The 20,638-nt window shown below is 42.2% G+C and overlaps 1 protein-coding gene across 1 annotated transcript; it reads right to left on the bottom strand.

Moving 5' to 3' along the window:
- Window positions 1-327: 327 nt before the first annotated feature.
- CLDN14 (claudin 14) lies at window positions 328-1,292 on the bottom strand. The gene has a single exon (XM_018555156.1). It carries the CDS (start codon window positions 1,237-1,239, stop codon window positions 529-531), a length of 711 nt encoding a protein of 236 aa, XP_018410658.1. The 5' UTR covers window positions 1,240-1,292; the 3' UTR covers window positions 328-528.
- Window positions 1,293-20,638: the final 19,346 nt, after the last annotated feature.

Here is a 20,638-nt window from a genome sequence, read left to right as displayed (position 1 = left end):
CTCCCTAAGAGTTAACTACTTCTAAAAAGATGCTGACACTGCAACTTTCCTGCAACTGAAAGTGCACTGGGTGGTTATAACAAATCTGACCCTCCCATTCAGGAATCAGTCTGGGGAGGAAATGGTTAAAAAAACAGATAAAAGTAGAATCTGTAACAAAGTTTGTTAAAATCATTGCAACATGTATACACAGTTTATCTTTTAATGCATAACTATTGAATATTTATTATTTACATAATTTAGGATAAGAAATAAGCACGTTCTCTGTTGTCACTTTTTTTTAAATCCAACGGACAAATAGCTGATCAACATACATCCCTATATACATCATTCTGTCCTATGTATGTAACTGTATAATAAATTAAAGAGCATGAAAGATACAAAGTTACAAATGTACAAGTCCTTCATTGTCTCCTGTTAGTCATCCCAGCAATACAGTAAACAGTATATGGTCTTAAATAAACTCTTGAATTAATAAGAATATAATAGTCTGTGCTCACTTGAAGGAGCTGAGGGAGTTTTACATACTCAGACAAAGTCATTGATTTGATAGCCGTTAAGTGAGGCAGAGGACCAGGAGGGGGTATGGATGCTTTTGTGGACTGGAGCTGGCCTACTCATGGGTGCCCTCTGTAGGAAATGTGATGGATGGAGATATGGCACTTGCTCAGCGGTCTTTTGGCAAGAAGTAAACAGCAGCATGATTCCTCCAATGATGGTCAAGCCACCTGATAAAAAGCCAACATAAAGAGCTTGCCCGATCTCAAACTTCATCCCATAGGGAAGAGCAGGGTTGTAAAAGTCATTGACCACGTCATTGGTACACCAGGCCACCGGAATCAGGCACGTGAAGCCAGCTAGGAGGAAGAGGACACCGCCAAGGACCCCATTCATCTTCTTGGCCGATGAGCCTTTAGCACACTGGGTGCACTTCATGCCAAAGACAGAGATGACACAGGCCAGTAGTGAGAAGACGCAAGATGTGACCATCATACCTCGGGCAATCTGAAGATCTCGAGGAAGGGCCAACTGAGACTGGTGGACCTGGCACTGGTAAATTCCTGTACTGTGCCACACGCATTCCATCCAAAGGCCCTTCATGTATGCCACAGCCGTGATGATGTTGGTGCCAACGTGAGCAGTCCGCCACCAGTGAGGAAGCACCGTGGCAATAATGGTTCCTATAAAACCGATAAGGCAGGTGAAGAAGCCCAGTAACTGAACTGCCATGCTGGCCATGGTGACTTCAGGACCAGGGTTGAATTTTCTCACTGCCACTAAGTTCCTTTTCTTTTGAGAAATGATGGCCAGTTCTCACCTGTGCCTGCACTAATAATGCAAGGAAAGTCTACAGAAGTTAAACATTACTGGAATGTGTTATTCCAGCGGCCAGTGAGACAGGAGCTATTAACTGCTCCGTTAGCAAATTAATGACTGGCTTTTTGCTGGAAAAAAACAGAAAAACTCAGTGAGATTTCATGCTTCTTTTCAAAACCATTCTGCATTATGTTGTGCACTGCTATTATTATACCTGCATTACTAGCTGTGGAAGATCCAATGTAGTTTAAATTAGGGATGAGTTCCCCTTGTCTTTAAACAGCACATGATCACTTAAAAAAACCAATGAGGGACATTTATCAAACAAGTTGGCAGCAAAACTTAGGTCCCATTCCTACTAGCCATGTGCGTGAATGCACGTAGCGTTTTTTGTGTGGTTTTGCCTGTTTTTGTTGCACATCCGTATAATGCAGCCAACTTCAATGAACTTCCCTACACGCAATAAACCCAGTGAAGACGCTCAAGCAGTTCTTTGAGCTGCAAGTTTTTGACGTATGTTACATAGTTAGTCAGGTTGAAAAAAGACACAAGTCCATCAAGTTCAACCTATATTTTCATGTATTTGTCACGTGGGATTGCATGTGCAAAAGCATGCATCTTGCTTGCCATGTTTGGGGTGCCATTAAAGTGACACTGAACTCAGGAGTTAAATCTTAAAAATACATTCAGGTACCTTAACAATTAACAAAAATGTATCATATTTGTGTATCACTCAGCTGTAGATCCTCCAATCATCTCTGAATTGGTGCTGACACTGTCCTTCCTTCTGGAGGGTGACTACTTTTGTTCCCCATGGTACCTGTGTGTTGTAAAGTAGTCACCGCTCCAAGCTCACTCCTGGGATGGACTACAATCTCATGTTTAGTTTTCAGTGTCACTTTAACAATAGTCGCAAAATCGCAGGAAGTCTCAATGCAGGCTAAATGTGCAACCTCTTCTCTTGGAGTTCTGGGCAGATTCACAAAGGTTGCTGTTGGATTTAGCAGTGCAGATGAGGCAGAATTTGACCCTTTGAAATGTATGAACAATGAAAGCTCATCTTCATACAAAGTAATTATCCTCCTGAGTGACCTTGACACTTCCTATTGGCTGTCCAGCACTGGAGTCCTCTGAAGTTCCAGAAACGGCAGGTGCTGATGTCAGTCAGTATGAGGAGACCACTGGCGCAGCATATATGAAGTTCTGGATTATGAGTTCACAGGAAATGGTGCCAATGATGTTAGTAGAAAATGCTCCAATACTTAATTGATTAAAGGGGGCGGGGTGATACGCAGTTGGGCTTTAAAAAGTGGTCAGGAGCAAGAGCAGGCTTTATTTTTTTGCAGAGCATCTGGGCGAAATTTCAGAATAAAGATGGAATTATATAGTAAGGGTCAGTTCACACCACAAGCTCCGCGTTCCAGTGCGTTCGGCCTTTGGAAGGCACTGGAACGCAAGCCGGTCGGCTCCCTGCGTTCAGGGGCCCCCTCAGCCACTCCTCTGCCCACAGTGCGATCATCCGCACCCGGAACACAGGCACATTAGTGCTTGCGTTCCGGTCCAGCGCGATCTGCAAAAATACTGCAAGCACTATTTTTGCAGAACGCACTGGACCGCAACGCATACACTAATGTGTCTGTGTTCTGGGTGTGGCCGATCGCACTGCGGGTAGGGGCCTTGGCTGCGGTGCCATTGACTTCAATGCACCGCCATGCCCCCTCCCGCCCCTGAACGCAGGGAGCCAGCAGGCTTCCGTTCTAGTGCGTTCAAGAGGCTGAAGCACTGGAACGCAGAGTTTGTGGTGTGAAACGGCCCTAAAACTGTCTCACTTTTCCTGTTTAGCATTGCCTTGCTGTGCAACAAAACTAATAACTCTCCCTCAATGTGTTTGAATCTTTATTTTAGGATAGCATGTAGAGTTATGCAAATAATTTCACAACAAGATGCATGTTAGACTATTCACTCAAATGCAGAGTTGGGAGGCAGTTGTCACACCATAACAGGAAATACCTGAACAAGGACCTTCATGGTAGGATCACCGGGTATTCTTTTAAACCAGAAGTAAAGCAGATTTTTTAAAAAGAGAGTTGGGAGATTTTTCAGGATTATTTTTTAATTTTTATTTTTTAATAGACACGTTTAGCCATAATGTTCTAGCATATAAGGCACATTAGCACATTATGACATTCCGACCTGCCAAGGTGATCCCCTCCAGCTCTTCGATGTCTGGGCTCTCCTCTCTCGCCAGCACTCATTTAAAATAAAAAGCTTATTTATAGTTTGGATTCACTCTACTGCATTATAAAAACTCTGCATTTCTGTATGTCACAGGATAACTTTACAAAGAAGAATTCATAAAGACTAGAATAAAAAGTATTGTGCCCCTTTAAGTGGGATTCAAGGTCGTCCATTAGATGAGATAACTGGTTACAAATAAGGGCTCACAGGAAATACACTCCCGTGTTAAAATATTCATTTTCCTAATGATCCCTGCCATTTTTAGAAACCATTACTGGGCTATTTTTAGCATCTGGCTTCCAGGCTCAACCTTATGTTTCTAAATCTGGAAAGTTTGTGCGAAGTAGGACATGACTTGTACGGGGTCACTTGCTAATGATGGGATTAGTATTTGCTAATTTCTAACTAACGGTTTGGTTACTTTATCAATTTATGTTCCGTGACAAATTTTTATACACAATGCTTTTTTCATGTATATGGATTTTTTTAGTTTGACATCTTTCTCTGTGTTTATAACATGTGCTGCCAATAATGAAACAATGTTAGAGGGGAATTTCAGCTACGGTATTATCAGGTTACTTTCAACCACATAAAAATGCCAAAACTGACACTTTATGACGTACAGTATACATTGGTAAAGGGTCAGTTCATGTGAAACAGATATTTCAGTGTTTAGCAGAAGCTAGAGAGTAAAACCATCTACCTCTCATCTACCTTTCATTTACCTCTCATTTACCTCTCCCCTATCTCTCATCTATCTCTCATCTACCTCTCATCTATCTCTTTTCTATCTCTCATCTGCCTCTCATTTATCTCTCATCTACCTCTCATCTGCCTCTCATCTACCTCTCATCTACCTCTCATCTACCTCTCATCTACCTCTCATCTACCTCTCATCTACCTCTCATCTACCTCTCATTTACCTCTCATCTGCCTCTCATCTATCTCTCATCTATCTCTCATCTACCTCTCATCTATCTCTTTTCTATCTCCCATCTGCCTCTCATCTGCCTCTCATTTATCTCTCATCTATCTCTCATCTGCCTCTCATCTACTTCTCATTTATCTCTCATCTGCCTCTCATCTACCTCTCATCCACCTCTCATCTACCTCTCAGCTATCTCTCATCTCCCTCTCATCTACCTCTCATTTATCTCTCATCTGCTTCTCATCTATCTCTCATCTGCCTCTCACATCTACTTCTCATTTATCTCTCATCTGCCTCTCATCTACTTCTCATCTGCCTCTCATCTACTTCTCATTTATCTCTCATCTGCCTCTCATCTATCTCTCATCTGCCTCTCATCTACATCTCATCTACCTCTCATCTACCTCTCATTTACCTCTCATCTACTTCACATTTATCTCTCATCTGCCTCTCATCTACATCTCATCTACCTCTCATCTACCTCTCATTTACCTCTCATCTAATTCACATTTATCTCTCATCTGCCTCTCATCTACCTCTCATTTATCTCTCATCTGCTTCTCATTTATCTCTCATCTGCCTCTCATCTACCTCTCAGCTATCTCTCATCTACCTCTCATCGCCCTCTCATCTACCTCTCAGCTATCTCTCATCTACCTCTCATCTACCTCTCATCTACCTCTCAGCTATCTCTCATCTCCCTCTCATCTACCTCTCATTTATCTCTCATCTGCTTCTCATCTATCTCTCATCTGCCTCTCACATCTACTTCTCATTTATCTCTCATCTGCCTCTCATCTACTTCTCATCTGCCTCTCATCTACTTCTCATTTATCTCTCATCTGCCTCTCATCTATCTCTCATCTGCCTCTCATCTACATCTCATCTACCTCTCATCTACCTCTCATTTATCTCTCATCTACCTCTCATTTATCTCTCATCTGCTTCTCATCTACCTCTCATCTATCTCTCATCTACCTCTCATCTGTCTCTCATCTGTCTCTCATCTGTCTCTCATCTATCTCTCATCTACCTCTCATCTATCCCTCATCTATTTTTTATGTACTTCTCATTGACCTCTCATCTGCCTCTCATCTACTGCTCATTGACCTCTCATCTACCTCTCATCTATCTCTCATCTGCCTCTCATCTCTCAGTGAGTCTATTGGGGAGATCTTGGCCCTCATTTCCTGCGTCTGTGCCCATTTGAGGGTCTCCCACTCTCCCTCAATCAAAGCTCTTGCAGTGGAGATAAGTCAAAGCATCAACATTATTGTCTATCTCCACTGCAAGACCTGTCAATTCCTCTGTACCTAGGTTTCTTTTTTATGGATATTTTTGTGGATGAGCACCCAGGCATTTACCTTACAAACAGAGTGCACTGGATAACCCTAGGGCTGACTATTCATACAGTATATATACAAATTTTAAAGCAATTAATGCTTACCTGTACGGCTGCCTACACCACTGAACTCCTCTGCAGTGAAGAGAAAATCTTCTGCATTCAACACTTACAGGAGTATCAGATACTGGTTTCCCCTGCTGCATTCTGTGGTTCCTTCCACAGACTCATACACCGACAGTGCACAGGGGGGCAGTGGAGGAAACTATAGGGTGCACCTTGAGACCAGGCATCAGGCAACCACAGACACAGTACACAGACTCCAACAACTTATAGTTTATAGGTTTTCCATTCACTCCAGGCAGCTGAATGGATAAAATGAGGAAGAAAAAGAAGGGTATGTGGTACTGGTATGGTCTGCTTTCAAAGCCTGATTGAACATTCAGTTTATATCAGCTAAATACATTCCAGGTGCATTAAAACAAAATGTGTTCAAAGTCTTGCTGCCACAGCCTAGAAAAGCCTGTCCCCTACCAGCATACCTCAGAGAAGGACCCTTGCTGTCTGTGTGAACGCAGTGGTCTCGCTGCAGAGGTTTGACAAGGAATGTGTAGAAAAGCCTGACCGCTGCCAACATGTCTCAAAGAAAGTTTTTGCTCTCTATGTGAAAGTAGTGGTCTTTCTGCAGAGGTCTGAAATTCCCCCTACTAGTTAAGATCTAGAGCTCTCCAATCAGCAGGGAGTATGAGCTTTGCTAATTGCAGATTCATAGGGCACGTCAGACCTCTACAGATAGACCAATACTTGCACACAGAGGGCAATGATCCTTCTGTGCAGCATGCTGGCAGGTAATAGGCTTTTATACTCATGTCTGCTTTCTAAAGTATATGGACTGTAAGTCTTTGCATACCATTTGTGTTGTTGCACCTGGAATGTATTTAGCTGAAATAAACTAAAGTGTGTCTTTAAAGTGATATTAAAGTAAAAAAAATGTTTCCCTCCCCCAATGTTAAAGTTAGCACTTACCTTAAATCAGTGGTTCTCAACCTGTATAACCTTAGGACCCACATTTGTCCTTGGTCATTAAGTCGCGACCCAAGTCGCACTGCAATGGAACGCACAGCATTGCGGTATCGCCTGTTCTGGTGCGAGCGATCGAACAATGGGTGGGAGGTGTGTTTGGGATGCCATTCAAATGATCCACCCAGTCTCCATACCTTACGAGAGCTGGAGTTGATCCTCAGCCTGGGGTCCAGTGTGGGCTGCCGTGCTGTGATTGAGCTCCATCCATATGTGCAATGCTGTAACAGCTCCCTTGTGTGCCCTTTAGAGGTGCCAGGAGCCAGAATGTGGCATCACCTCTACAGGACACGCGAGGGAGTTGTACGTACTTAGTACGTACGTACGGATGGAGCTCCCTCAGGGCCATAGTCCCAGCCCATCCCACCTCAAGCAGACACTCGGCACTGGGCAGCATATTTTGATTGGCTGCTTGGCGAGAGAATGGACAGGAGGAGCTGAGGAGCTTCTCACCTAGCACAGTGGAAGGCACAGGCGACCCACTAAACACGGGGTCGTGACCCACTTTTGGGTCACGACCCACCAATTGAGAACCAAGGCCTTAAATGATGTCTCTTAATCCGATCTTCTTCTTCTTTCCTGATGTTTTCATCTGTCCCTCCAGCGGTGCAGCGGCTCTCCGATCCAGCGCTGACACCTCTCTGCTTGCAGGCACTTCTGATCCCGCGGTGTCTGCATGCGGGTGCACGCGTCCATAGACTTACCTTGCGTCTCTGCTCGTCTCCCGCCTGAAAATCTGAACTGTGCATGCGCCCGCCCGCATTGCTAGCATTAGATATAGGCAAAAAAAACGGAGGGTTTAGAACCCCTTTAAGTGACCATGTTGCTTTACCATTAATGTGATCGGTTTTAGACATCGACGTTAGCAATAGTTTTGCTTTAAATCAAAAACTGAAGACTGGATCTTTCTTGGCAAAGGGCATTTCTTTCAGATAGAAGAAACACACCTCGAAATATGTAAAGTTTTGCATCGTGTTTATATCGCATGCAGAATTACACAAAGGTAAAATGACACTTCGGTGGCTTGTGAATCGGTGCACTATTTGCGTTAAAACCTGTCACCCACGAAGGACAGAATAAAATAATATTATGTATTTACTCAGATGTATAAATGACTGCGAAATATAACCTTTCCGAGAAAACACTCTTTTAAAAAATGATCTCAGAATGTCCACGCATTGTGTAGTAGCAAAATATACATCCTGAGAAAGTTTGAACAGCTCTGGGAAAGAGTCATTAAACTTTACAGTAATATGTGGCCTGGGTCTACTCACATTGTATGGCTCTTGTAAGCAATCTCCCAGGGAAGTGAAATGGCACCTGGGGTAGAAAGTGGATATCAGCCATGACTTGGCTCTTTGGCACTTTTCACCGTATGCTGTTTCACAGGTTAATTGCCTTATATATTTTACGTACTGGAACACTTCCTCGTAGATTATATATATGGGGTTTCTAACTTTCTGTGCTGTTGCAGATTGTAATTGATGTCTTCTGGAAGGTGAGTGACGGGGCTGCATTGTCATCCTTCTGCCTTAATGTGACATTAAAGGATATCCCCCCCCATGTTAGTGTAAGGACTTACCTTAAATGATGCCTCTTGATCCGATCATCTTCTTCTTTACTGTTTTTTCAGCTGTCCCTCCAGCGCTGGTGCGGGTCTCCGATCCAGCGTTGACTCCTCTGTGTTAACTGGCACTTCCTGTCCCACGGATCTGTGCGGGTGCACGCTGCTCCATAGACTTACCTTGTGTCTCTCCTCATCTCCCAGCCAAACATCTGAACTGAGCCCGCCCCAAGATCCTTTGCGGCTGCCCGAGACTCTTCAGATGTTTGGACAGGAGCGCGCGGCGAAGACATAGGTAAATTTAAACCTGTTTGAAAAGTTTTTTGTTTTTTTTTAAATGTTTTTGCATATATCTACTGCTTGCTAGCAGTAGATACATGTAAAAAATGCTGAGGGTTTATTAACCCTTTAAGCTTACTTAAATGATGACACCCTTTAGTAACGCTCAGCCTCTTGTCATTACACAGATAGGCCATAACATTCTGACCACTGAGAGGTGAAATGAATAACATTGATTATCTTGTTACAATGGCATGTGTTGGAAGCAGAAAAATTGGGCAAGCGCAAGGATTTAAGCAACTTTGACATGGGAAAAGTTGTGATGGCTAGATGACTGGGTCAGAGCAAATGCAAAACTGCAGCTCTTGTGGGATGTTCCAAGTCTGCGGTGGTCAGGACCTACCAAAGGTGGTCCAAGGAAAGAAAACTGGTGAACGGGTGACAGAGTCATGGGTGGCCAAGGTTCATTGGTGAACGTGGGGAGCAAAGGCTGGTCTGTGTAGTCAGATCCAATAGAAGAGCTACTGTAGCTCAAATTGCTAAAAAAAAGTTCATGCTGGTTCCGATAGAAAGGTGTCTGAACACACAGTGCATCCCAGTTTGTTGAGTATGGGGCTGAGTAGCCACAGACCGGTCAGGGTGGCCATGCTGACCCCTGTCCAACGCCAAAAGCACCTACATGTTGATGGCCGGGTGCATGTGTGTTACCTGGTGAAGAGATGATACCAGTAAGCACTATGGGAAGGAGGCAAGACAGCTGAGGCAGTGTAACACATTTGGCAATGTTCTGCTGGGAAACATTATTTTGCCTTACTTTAGCATCTACCACCTACCTAAACATTGTTGCTGACCAAGTGCACCTGTTCATGGAAACGGTATTCCCTGGTGGCAGTGACCTCTTTCAGCAGGATAATGCTCCCTGCTACACTGCAAAAATGATTCAAGAATGGTTTGAGGAAAACAACAAGTTTGAGGTTTTGGCTTGGCCTCCAAATTCTCTCAGTTTAATTGAGCATCTGTGGGATGTGCTCAAAAAAAAAAGTCCGATCTACGGAGGCCAGAATGACCAGAAGATGGCGAAGGCTTAAGGTCTATTGCTACACCTGTTTTATATGCAGGATTACTTTTCATCTGTATACTGTAGACCACCAAAAGATAGTATCATGTTCTGACTTCCTAGATAATGTTTCTTATACGATTATCGTAAGGTGTGTGAAAGCAGTGCGACCTCTACTACTGTAAGGTCGCACGACTTTTACCTTACGAACATGTTCGAAAACCCGCCGAGCATCGTACGATTTTCGACGGGTGTGTAGCATGTTTGTAAGATAAAAGCCGGACGGGCTGGTGTGCGTTCGGCATTGCGGTCATCGGAAGCCCGCCCCTCAGCAGGCGCGGGCTTGCGATCATCGCAAGTACGCTCTGCCTGTCCAAGATAGGCAGATCGTACGTTTTTTAAATTACCTTACAACCATCGCAAGACAAAAGTCTTGTGACGGTTGTAAGGTGTGTGCCCAGCCTTACTTTGTGTGCAGCAGACACATCAGAAGGTGAAGGTATCTCACTTGTCGATACCCAGACAGCAATATAAACCCAGCAGGAGATTTTTTTTTCTCTTCTTTATTTCACCCTAAACTAAAAAAGTTCCCCAAAGGTTTTTCTATATGTTTAAAAAAAAAAAATCAGAATAAATTCAATATATAAAATAAATTAACTGGTACCAATGATTAACACCTGTAGGCATGGAAACCACATGACCATGCTCCTCTCTCCTTCATTCTCTAGCCCTGCTTAGCTTATATCTAACTGCCTCTCCACATGTGTGCACCTGTCAGTTAATAAAACCAAGCATTGGATGGATTACCAAATTTGAAAAAGCCAAGGTCAGGGTTTAGGCTATGACAATGCATTTGTAAAATAAAGTATTTTTATTGAGAAAGTATAAAAAGTTGTAATGATCAATTAAAAATGTATAAACAAGAAAAAAGTGAAATAAAATGACCTCAAAACCATTATAGTTTCCCTTTGAGCACAGCAACACATGACCACTAGATGGCACCTAATATATGATTTTTTTTTGTATAGCACAATCTGTGTTTTAGGACTTATGTACATGACTGGCTTATTTCAGATGCCTAAGGGACCATTCACATGATTGCGATGGGATAATGTACACATCACCGCAACACAAGTTACATGCATTGGTGCACTGTAATGCCATTCATTATGAATGACACTCCAACGCATCTTCAAAATGCATGGGCAATGCAATGTACTGCAGCACGGCACAACGCATGGTCTCCCATGCATTCCTCTGCGATAAAATTTAGGCTGCCCTATTTTAATTTTGATTGGGCTGTTTAACATAACAAAATGCACATCAATGTGTGACATTGTTATCGTGTGAATGGGACCTAAGTGTTGATTTGAAGTGCTTTTGCATTCGGATTGACTTGTCCTTCTTAAAGGAGAACTATGGGGTCAGGGCTTTTCCCCATAGTTCTCCTTAGGGTAATGGGAGGACACAAACTAGCGTCCTCCCATCACCCTAAGCTACAGTATAGCTGTAGCTCGCGGTATACTGTGACGCCGCAGCTTTTCAGGGATCTTCTGGCTTGTTCTTTCTCTTCACCTCCAGCAGGTACTCACTCCTACACTGAACAGTGATAATACAGTAGTTCCGTAGTACTCCAAGCCCAGTTTGGCATGATGACATTTCCTTGGGGGTGGGTCTATGACAGCCAGGTCTGAAAAGAAGTTAGTTGATGGAAGCTGGCTATCATTCAATCAGAAAGACTGAGGACATCTAGTGGTGGAAAGGAATTACTGCAAGAGACAGTTACGGATAGACTGACAATTGTCAAGCACCCCAGCAGCAGGAGGTTTAGTTGAAATTAAGCAGATGAAGAACAGGGCTGCATAATGGAGTTTAATGTGACATTCAAGTCATTAATCTTACCATGAGCCACTGCTTGAAATACAACTAACTGGGCCATACTGGCTCACCTACTTGTGTCTGCTCCACTGGAAGGACTTCTGGAAAATATAGTTCTGCCTAAATCCCTCCTCTGATTCTCTAGCCTGCTGAGAGAAAGTCTACAAAGACTTTCACTACAAAAAAAGTAAATTACATAATTTAATATTTTGCCAGGAAAGTGCCTTATGGACTGACAGGCTACCAATAAACAGGAGCCTGGAGGTGTACTTAACGATTCCTGACCCCACCCAAAAAAAAAAAGAAAGATTGTCTAGAGGTACACTTTACATTTTTTAATGATATATTTTAATAGTAATTATAATACTGTTTTAAGGAATATGATTATTACTGTTATTTTTAACTGCTTATGTATACAGTTGATTACCTTTATTCAGGGACAACAATAAGACAAACAGACAAACAGAGATCAGTGAATAAATAATACAGTAGATCAGTGGTTCTGGACCTGTATAAACTCAGGACCCACATCTGTACTTGGTCATTAAGGCGAGACCCAAACCGCACTGGAATGCACGGCATTGCGGTACTGCATGTTCCAGTGCAATCGATCAAACTGTGGGTGTGAGGTGTGTTTAGGGTTGCATTCAAAGGAATGGGAACGCAATGCACCTCCCCCACCAGAATGAACAGTAGGTGCAATTGTGTGGTAGTTTGTGATTAAAACACTGACAGACACACACAACCACAGACACAATCTCACACACTCACAGACATTCACACTCCCCCAAAAAATTAGGGGTTCAGTGTGGGCTGCTGTGCTGTGACGGAGCTCCATCCATAGGTGCATTGGTTGTGCAGCTCCCTTGCGCACCCTGTAGAGGTGACGGGAGCCAGAAAGTGATGTCACTCCGGCCACGTGAGGGAGCTGTCAGCAATTCATGTATGGATGGAGCTCCCTCGCGGCCATACCCCCACCCCGCCCGACCCCACCTCACCTTAAGCTGACACTTGGCGCCAGGCAGCATATTTTGAATGGCTGCTTGGCATAAGAACCGACATTGCTGCGCTATGGGGGAGGCTGAGGTGCCTCTCACCTAGTGCACTAGAAGGCATGCGGCGACCCACTAAAAATGGGGTCGTGACTTACTTATGGTAGAACAGTAGAAAGGCATCATGGCACACTCACAAACCAGCATGTAAAACAACTTGTCTCACCACTAAGGACAATGACAGAGGTTTGGATACACGTCTTCTGCAAAGGATGTGTAAGCCGCACTGCCGCGCCAAGGCACCTCTTATAGTGCGGTCCTAACTCTAAACTATGAGAGTCTCCATCTTGGAGCACATGGGGGCAGAAGATATCAAATTGGGTGCAGGCCTGTCAGGAGGACGCCCCACCTCCTTAAAGGTACAGAAACACACAAGGGATCCCGCACATCCCATTGGCAGCTGAGAAACCCCATGCGTCGCTGCACCAAATCGGTGAGACAAGTTGTTTTACATGCTGGTTTGTGAGTGTGCCATGATGCCTTTCTACTGTTCTACTGTTCAAAGCCCATTTCGTGTGCACCTTACTGTATAACTGGTAACAAATTGTTGAGTGCGTTTGTCGTTTGTTTTGCGTGACTTACTTATGGGTCACGACCCACCAGTTGAGAAATAAATGTGGTGAGCTCAATAACTACAATTTTGCAGCGAAAATGAACAAGTATGTGTTGAACAATGCAATGCAAACGGGCACATTTTGGGTATTGTACATTTATAATTGTGTTCACATTGTGTAGTTATTAAGTGCGGCACATTTATTTAGTAGAGATACTGTAGAGTTCGCTCAAAACTGTTATCACAGCCCCCTCTCGGTCCAATGAGTAGGAAACTGATAGGCCTGGGAGGGTGTTGGAGCAGGCTTGGGCAGACACAGGCAGATTGGGTCCACACCAAGTCCTGGCTCATCACTGATTAGGAGATAGTTGGATGATCTGTTCAGGATTTACCTTTACAGCATTTACTTTTAGTGGCACCTGTAGAACACAGGACCAGCATCCCCAGCTGTGATATTACCACAAGTCACTGTGGCAGAGAGAGTCCTAAGTGGTCTCAGGTGCCTGGAAGTGCCATGTTTCAGGTTGTCAAGGAATAATTGGGTAATGAGGACCACCCGGCACATGTCAATGTTTAATTATGCAGATTACTGTGAGCAGTCAGAATTTCACTCTGGCGTTTGATTAATGGCCGCATTCTTAGTGATTTTGTTATTTATGTAGTTAGTTGAAGCGTGGAGCAGGGAAGATGGGCTGACAAATCCCTCTTCTGTACAGAACATCATTTGACTAGTAGAGGGCCCTTGAGTTGCTGCAGGTACAAAGCATTGAAAACACTCCGTATTATACAGTCTTATGTTTATTGATACAAGTCATTTCCTATTTGTTTCCTGAGGGTTTCCTCCACCAGTCAAAGGAATTATGACAGTACAGTTTGCATCAATGTGAGACTTGTTTAAAGAAAGGAAAATCTTTAATAAACTTGTCAGTGTGATGTCTTCTACTAGAAACATGTCAGGAAAATATGTATTTTATGAGGCAGTATGGTGGTGCTACAGAGCAGATGGAGGAAATAGGAAACTCTAACTAAGATTTTGAGAACCTCTAATTTCTTTGACCATCTCCAAAATATTAGCAGCAGGAAATCAATCAACTGGCTTCTATTTAAGTCTCTCAATTTAGAAAGCAACTGAGTTGGGAGCATGGCTGAATGCAAGAGCTTACCATGAAATAGTCTATATTTTATAGCTTTCAGTCTATATAGGGATTAATATTAATATATCCGATGTTCTTGCACATGTTTGTCCTAATCAGCCACAAAGACACACAAAGATGCCAAAATAATTGACTTTATCTTGTGGTTATTTGTTTGAAGTTGTGAATGTTTTAAAGTAACAAAGTCTAAATCCCCCCCCAACCCCCACCTGCTGGTGTGAGTACCCACCCTAAATGATTCCTCTCGATCCGATCATCTTCTTCTTTCCAGTAGTTTTCAGGAGCACCTCCAGCGCTGGTGCCGGTCTCTGATCCAGCGCTGAGTGCTGTGTCTTCTATGTCCCACAGAGTCTGTGCGAATGCACGCTGCCTGCATTGACTTACCCTGTGTCTCTCCTCTTCTCCCGGTCGAAGATCTTTACTGCGCATGCGACTGCCCCCTGATCCTTCGCCCGAGAAAAAAAAGCGGCGGAGACACAGGTAAGTTTGAACTTTTTGGTAACTTTTTTCTAGCATTAGATACATGCAAAAAACCCCAAGGGTTTAATTATCCTTTAAGTGAGCACATGTTCATTGAGTGAAAAGTTTTACCTTTACACAAATCGCTCCTGTATAGTGTGTTCTGATGCTTCAATGACACGATCTTTCCTTTAGATGGTGCCACTTTACTATCAATAACAGTAACTGATCCAAACCATTACGTAAAGCTGAAAGCATGTGCTGTAGCCCGTACATGAGAGATGGATATCAAGACTAATTCATACTTGTTACTTAGTTTCTGTTTCCTCTTCATCATCGGCTATATTTTTCTCTTGTCTGTCAAATTTGTTTTCCCCTGTGATCTTCCTGCCATGCGGCAAACAGTTAAAATTGTGATAAATCAGCATGTTCATAAAGATAGATGTAAACCCAAAACTGGCTGCCATTTGGTTTACTTTGTGCGCTGCCTATGACATTTTATGTATTTAACATACTCTTTTCACTTTTTTTTCATCCTTTGTTGCATCTCAGGGTTGATGATTTCCTGCAGCTGATTTGTAGCCACTTCCTGTCTACATGCACTCCAGCATGGCATTTCTCAGGTCTGGTTTCTTGATGGTGACAGCAGAGGACAATAGATGCATAATATGAGTTGAAATAGACTCTTGGGGGTTGATTTACTAACCTTTTAAACACACCACGAACGTGTATACACCTCTGTAGTGTGTTCCCTCCCAGCATGATCTATGGGAGGAATCGAAACACCTTTGTAGTGTGTACACACCCAGCAGGTGTGTTGTGCAAAGCCCTGCAATGAATTGCAAGGTAATGTGGTGTAAATTAGCTCTATGTTATGTTGCTTGCGTTGATGAATGCAGGAATTTAAATGCATGAGCTAACCATTTTTGTCTAAACTGTGAAGCAGCATTATATATGCATCATGTGCATGATTTTTCCATATATGGCATTAGTGGAAATATGCTTTTAGAGACTTTTTGGTTGATAAATACGTTTTGCTGTGTGAAAATCACACACACCTGGTGTGTGTGTGTGTTTAGGTTAGTAAATCACCCCCTTGGTCTCCATCAGAAGCCAATGTGAAGAGATGGCAATGCAAGAGAACAATTATTATTATTATACACTGTAGTGGCCAGTTTATTATGACCACCTGACGTTTGTAGGCAAATTAGCTATAATTAGCTATAATTTCGCACTAAAGTTGCTAGAGGGCCAGACCATTATAAATAGGGAAGCAGGTTGTTTACCACGACAGTAGAAGTGATTTTTTTTCTGAAGATACGGGTAAACAACGCGATTTAACAGCCTTTGAACGTGGGATGATTGTTGGCGCTCGGAGCCATGGAGCGAGTATCAGCAAAACAGCAGAATTCGTTAAATGTTCAAGAGGGGCTCATTGTTAAAGTGTTTAAAGACTGGACTGTCAGCCGAAAATCTGGGTCTGAACGTGCAAATTGTGGCCGTCAGCGACTAGTCAATGTTAGGGCAGAACAGAGAGTGGCAAGACTGGTACAAGACAACAGAAGGGCAACAGTGCCGTGTCAGATTCCTCGCATCACCTTTCAACATCTTGTGGAGTCACGAGGCGGCCCAACGAAGAACTGATGGGGTGGTCATAATAATCTGGCCACTCAGTGTATACAGTATTTATATAACGCCAACAGTGTGCACAGCACTTTACAATGTAAGGAAGACACAACAGTTGTAATACAAATCAAGACAAGATTAGGAGTCAGGGACAAACTGTTGTCACCGTATAGCCGGAGCTGATTGAAGAAGGACCTTCATGGCAGGATCATCAGTTGTTATTTTATTAAAAGGTGCAAATTGAAATTCCATTAATATTTGAATGTTTATATGAGATTTTACTGGTCGGGATTGCATATAATTTAAGAATCTTATTCCCAAGAAAAGTAAAGTTCAATTATTATATACATAACAAAGGCTGCAATGCGTTTTTTTATTTATTTTTATTTCAGTTTATTTTGAAGCATTGCGATAAACATTTTCAGTTACTTTTGCAATTATTTTTTCAGCATTCGGAAAAAAATGCTTTTTATGAGGTGTTTGTCAAATCGTTATGATCAAATTATATTTGGCATGTCATTTTCTTTTATTTCAAGTGTTGTTTTTTTTAATGTTATGGTTATATTATGTAGTATGGAGTATATATGCTGTTGTGGTTTATATATACAATAAGTGTTTGTTAATTTGCCATTTTGATGGAGAAGTTAGTACGCTGTCCAGTTATCATATCTATCCTATATTAAGACAGTATAGGGAAAGATGTATGCTAGTTGCCCTTGTTTTGTTTAGGAGAGCTACTCAAAAATAATTGCTAGTTCAACTTCCATGGCACGCCTTGCATATCACAAATGAAGAGGTTGCCCTATCTACAACGTATGACTGCCCACTATTATTTTTTAACATTTACCTATTTATTTATTTAATGTAAATATTGCATTTTTGGTAATAGCTGGGAATTGGGAAGATTTTAGTGTGTGTTTATCATGTATGTGCTTTTTTTTCCTGCATGATGTACTTCATTAAAACAGACCTGGTCTAGTGCAAACAATTAGGCGTTTAAAAATGTTGTGGCAGTGGGACTGTGATGTGAAGGAGGGAATGAAGACTGATGTAAAGGGGAACTCTCATGTGAAGGGGGGAGGAGATCTTGATTTGAAGGGGGAACTTCGATGTGAAGGGGGAATACACTTTTTTGTGAGTTTTTCCCCTTAAAATCTATGACATTTAAGACTGGAATGCCTCAAGATTTTGCATACTTTTAGAGCCATGACTAAAAAAAAAGTCTGAGAAAGGCTGATTTAGAGTACAGTATCTAAAAGTTATAAGGGGTCCTTGCATAAAATACAAGGTCTGCTTAGTTGGCAGCCCCCCATCCCCTGATTACAAAATGCTAGATTATTATTATTGTCATGAATATTATTATTATTTTTATTATTATTATTATACAGGATTTTATTTGTGCCAGCAGTTTGCACAGTGCTTTACAAAATATGGGGAGACAGAACAATTACAATACAATACCATACAAAATAATTAGAAAAAAACCTGCTTCTGAAAGCTTACAATCTGCAAGATGAAAGTCATTAACAAAAAAACGTAAAAAATACTTGCCTCCTTCCACCCTCCGTGTTTTGGCCACTTCCTGTTGCAGATGTCACTGGACCTCACAACAGATTACTAGGAAAGCTGAGAGTCTGCAACAACTTGGGGTCCTCAACTTTCTCACAAGAAGATCCAGTGACGCCATCCTGGCATCATCAAGCCCACCGGAAGTCTGCAGGTATAAGCTACAAATTTTTTTATTTTTTATTGCTGTAACCAAGCATTGCGGGGGCGGGGGTGTTGGCTGCCGCATAAAGCAGACCTTGTATATCAGTGCATATAACGATTAGGAATATCAATTATAATAATAATATAATGATTGCAAAATATATATTGTATACATTTACTTAGGATTATACTGCTAATGTGTTAAATATTTGTCAAATTATATGACATTTATTATGGACAGTTTAAAGTTTCCTTTGTCCCATCGTTCAGCATTTCTGATTGCAAACTATTTTTATCTAACAGCTCATAATATGTGAGATTAAAAAAACAACTCTAACCCCATGCATGCCAAGTGCTAGTCTATTCCGGTAAAGCATGGAATTTCAAAGAAGATATTTTCAGACAGCTCAGATCTCCAGATCTCTACTCCAGTATGAAGTCCCTCTAGTTCACACGAGTCCTGGATACCCTTTGTCAGGGTTAGAGGATGATTCAGATTGTTAAACTTTTGTTTTATTAAAGAAGAACTCCAGGTTTTAGGTTTAGGGTTAACTGCTCGTTTGTCTCTAGGAGCTCAAATAAAGAAGTAATGCTCACCCAATCCACTCTGGATGTGGTATGTCCCTTGTTGTCCTCAAATCTGGTACACGTGAATGGACTGTATTAGACGATATGGCGTCAGCGGGGCTTAGATCGCCAGAGCCCGGAGAAGAAGAGGCCGTGGGGACTAATCTAAGCAGCAAGGTAGGATTGACGATCGGGGAAAGTATATCTTCTTTGTCTGAGCCCCTAGAGAAAAAGGAGCAGTTAACCCTTGCAGTGCAGGAATAGCCCCACTGCAAGGGTTCAGTTTTCTAAAACTTGGAGTTCTTCTTCATGGAAATCATCCAATACAGAGGTTGATCTACACTTACATGTGCTCAGCTACTGATGGTAGAGTGTTAAGGATAACTCCAAATGACACAACACAGATCCTTTAACATAAGATGTCTAATAAATCGCACAAAACATTATTAAGATTGATACTGAATCAAAGAGAACACTGCAGCCATAGTGACCCCTCTCTTTGTTTAGATATCATAACAGCTGGAACACAATGCGCAGAGCTAGTTGAAAGTGTTATGTGATTTGGAACTTTGGAACTTCCAATTTAAAAGCCCAACTTTGGGCCCCCAGAGGACCCTCCTGCCCTTGAGTTCCCCCATGTGCATTTTATGTTTTTTTTATACCCACCATTTTCAGATGTCTTCAACCTGGGCATTCATGTGATGGGTGAGGTCTACCATTGGAGGCCCTCAGAAGCTGCAGAGAGTATTGCAGCCAGAGTGCATTTTGGTCCTGGGGGACCTTTATTAAAGAGAAAAAAATACCTTGGACTTTACATTTTTTTACATACGATAGAGATGAAGGCAATTATGCAGCTGTTAAGGCAAGGGTTTGTGTAGATGTGAAGGCAAGGATTTAAGAACAAGCAGGGTATACTACAGGCATATACCAATCTAAATGTGTCTGATGTGATTTGTTGGAAAAAACAGCCCTACCAATGCCAATGCCAACAAAGACTTAAAAGTAAAAACACCCACACTGTGAAAAAGTCATTTTATTTAAAAAAATGTAAACAATGTCCCCCAATGTAAATCCATTATCACTTGCGTCCTCCAGGGATGTAGATCCATCATCAATCATACCGGCCTGCTGCCTGATGCTGCCTCACTGTTAAATTACAGATTCCCAGTGCTGCTGCAATGTAGACAACAGAGCCAGGGGTCCTAGGTGACGTCATTGACCAAATATGATCATGACCATATTTGCTCAATGATGGCATCTATGATGACTGTAAACAAAGCAGTGGGGATTTAGACAGGGAACTGGCCAAAAATACTAAAGTTTGACCCAAACCTCATCTGTAGATGCATGTTAATTACCAAGTCTGTTTCTCGTTATGAGGTGAAGGTGGAGCAACATAATGTATGCAGAAAACACTGCATGCTGTACCTAAATGAATTATTAAGACTGGAAGTAAAATTGATGCCCCATTGTTACATTTAAAGAATTCTTCTTTGGTATTTGTCTTTTGCTATTCACACAACATCTGCTAGGTGTCCCTCATCCAGCTGATGGAGATGTACTCCATCTTGTACTCATGTGCATGCATTTATTTCTATCTTGCATGAAATCTTCAGCATGGATGTTATCTTCACATCACAGCTCTAGTGCCTCATGCCCTTATTTATGGAAATCCACATACTGCAGAGTTCCTGCAAAACCCATATGGAGGTTGTACAAGTCTTTAGTAAAAGACATTTAAAATGGTCCAATGCATCCAATCTACAGTGGATCCATAGCGTCAAAGCTCAATAAGTGACAGGTCCTCTTTAACATGATTACCTAAACATAGCCC

This window comes from Nanorana parkeri, unplaced genomic scaffold, assembly GCF_000935625.1.
Source record: "Nanorana parkeri isolate BGI_ZX_2015 unplaced genomic scaffold, ASM93562v1 scaffold186, whole genome shotgun sequence".
NCBI lineage: Eukaryota > Metazoa > Chordata > Amphibia > Anura > Dicroglossidae > Nanorana > Nanorana parkeri.
This window is presented reverse-complemented; position numbering and strand designations above follow the sequence as displayed.

What these genes read in the sequence shown, in the direction of transcription:
- CLDN14 (XM_018555156.1), bottom strand. Translation starts at nt 1,239, where the DNA reads ATGGCCAGCATGGCAGTTCAGTTACTGGGCTTCTTCACCTGCCTTATC.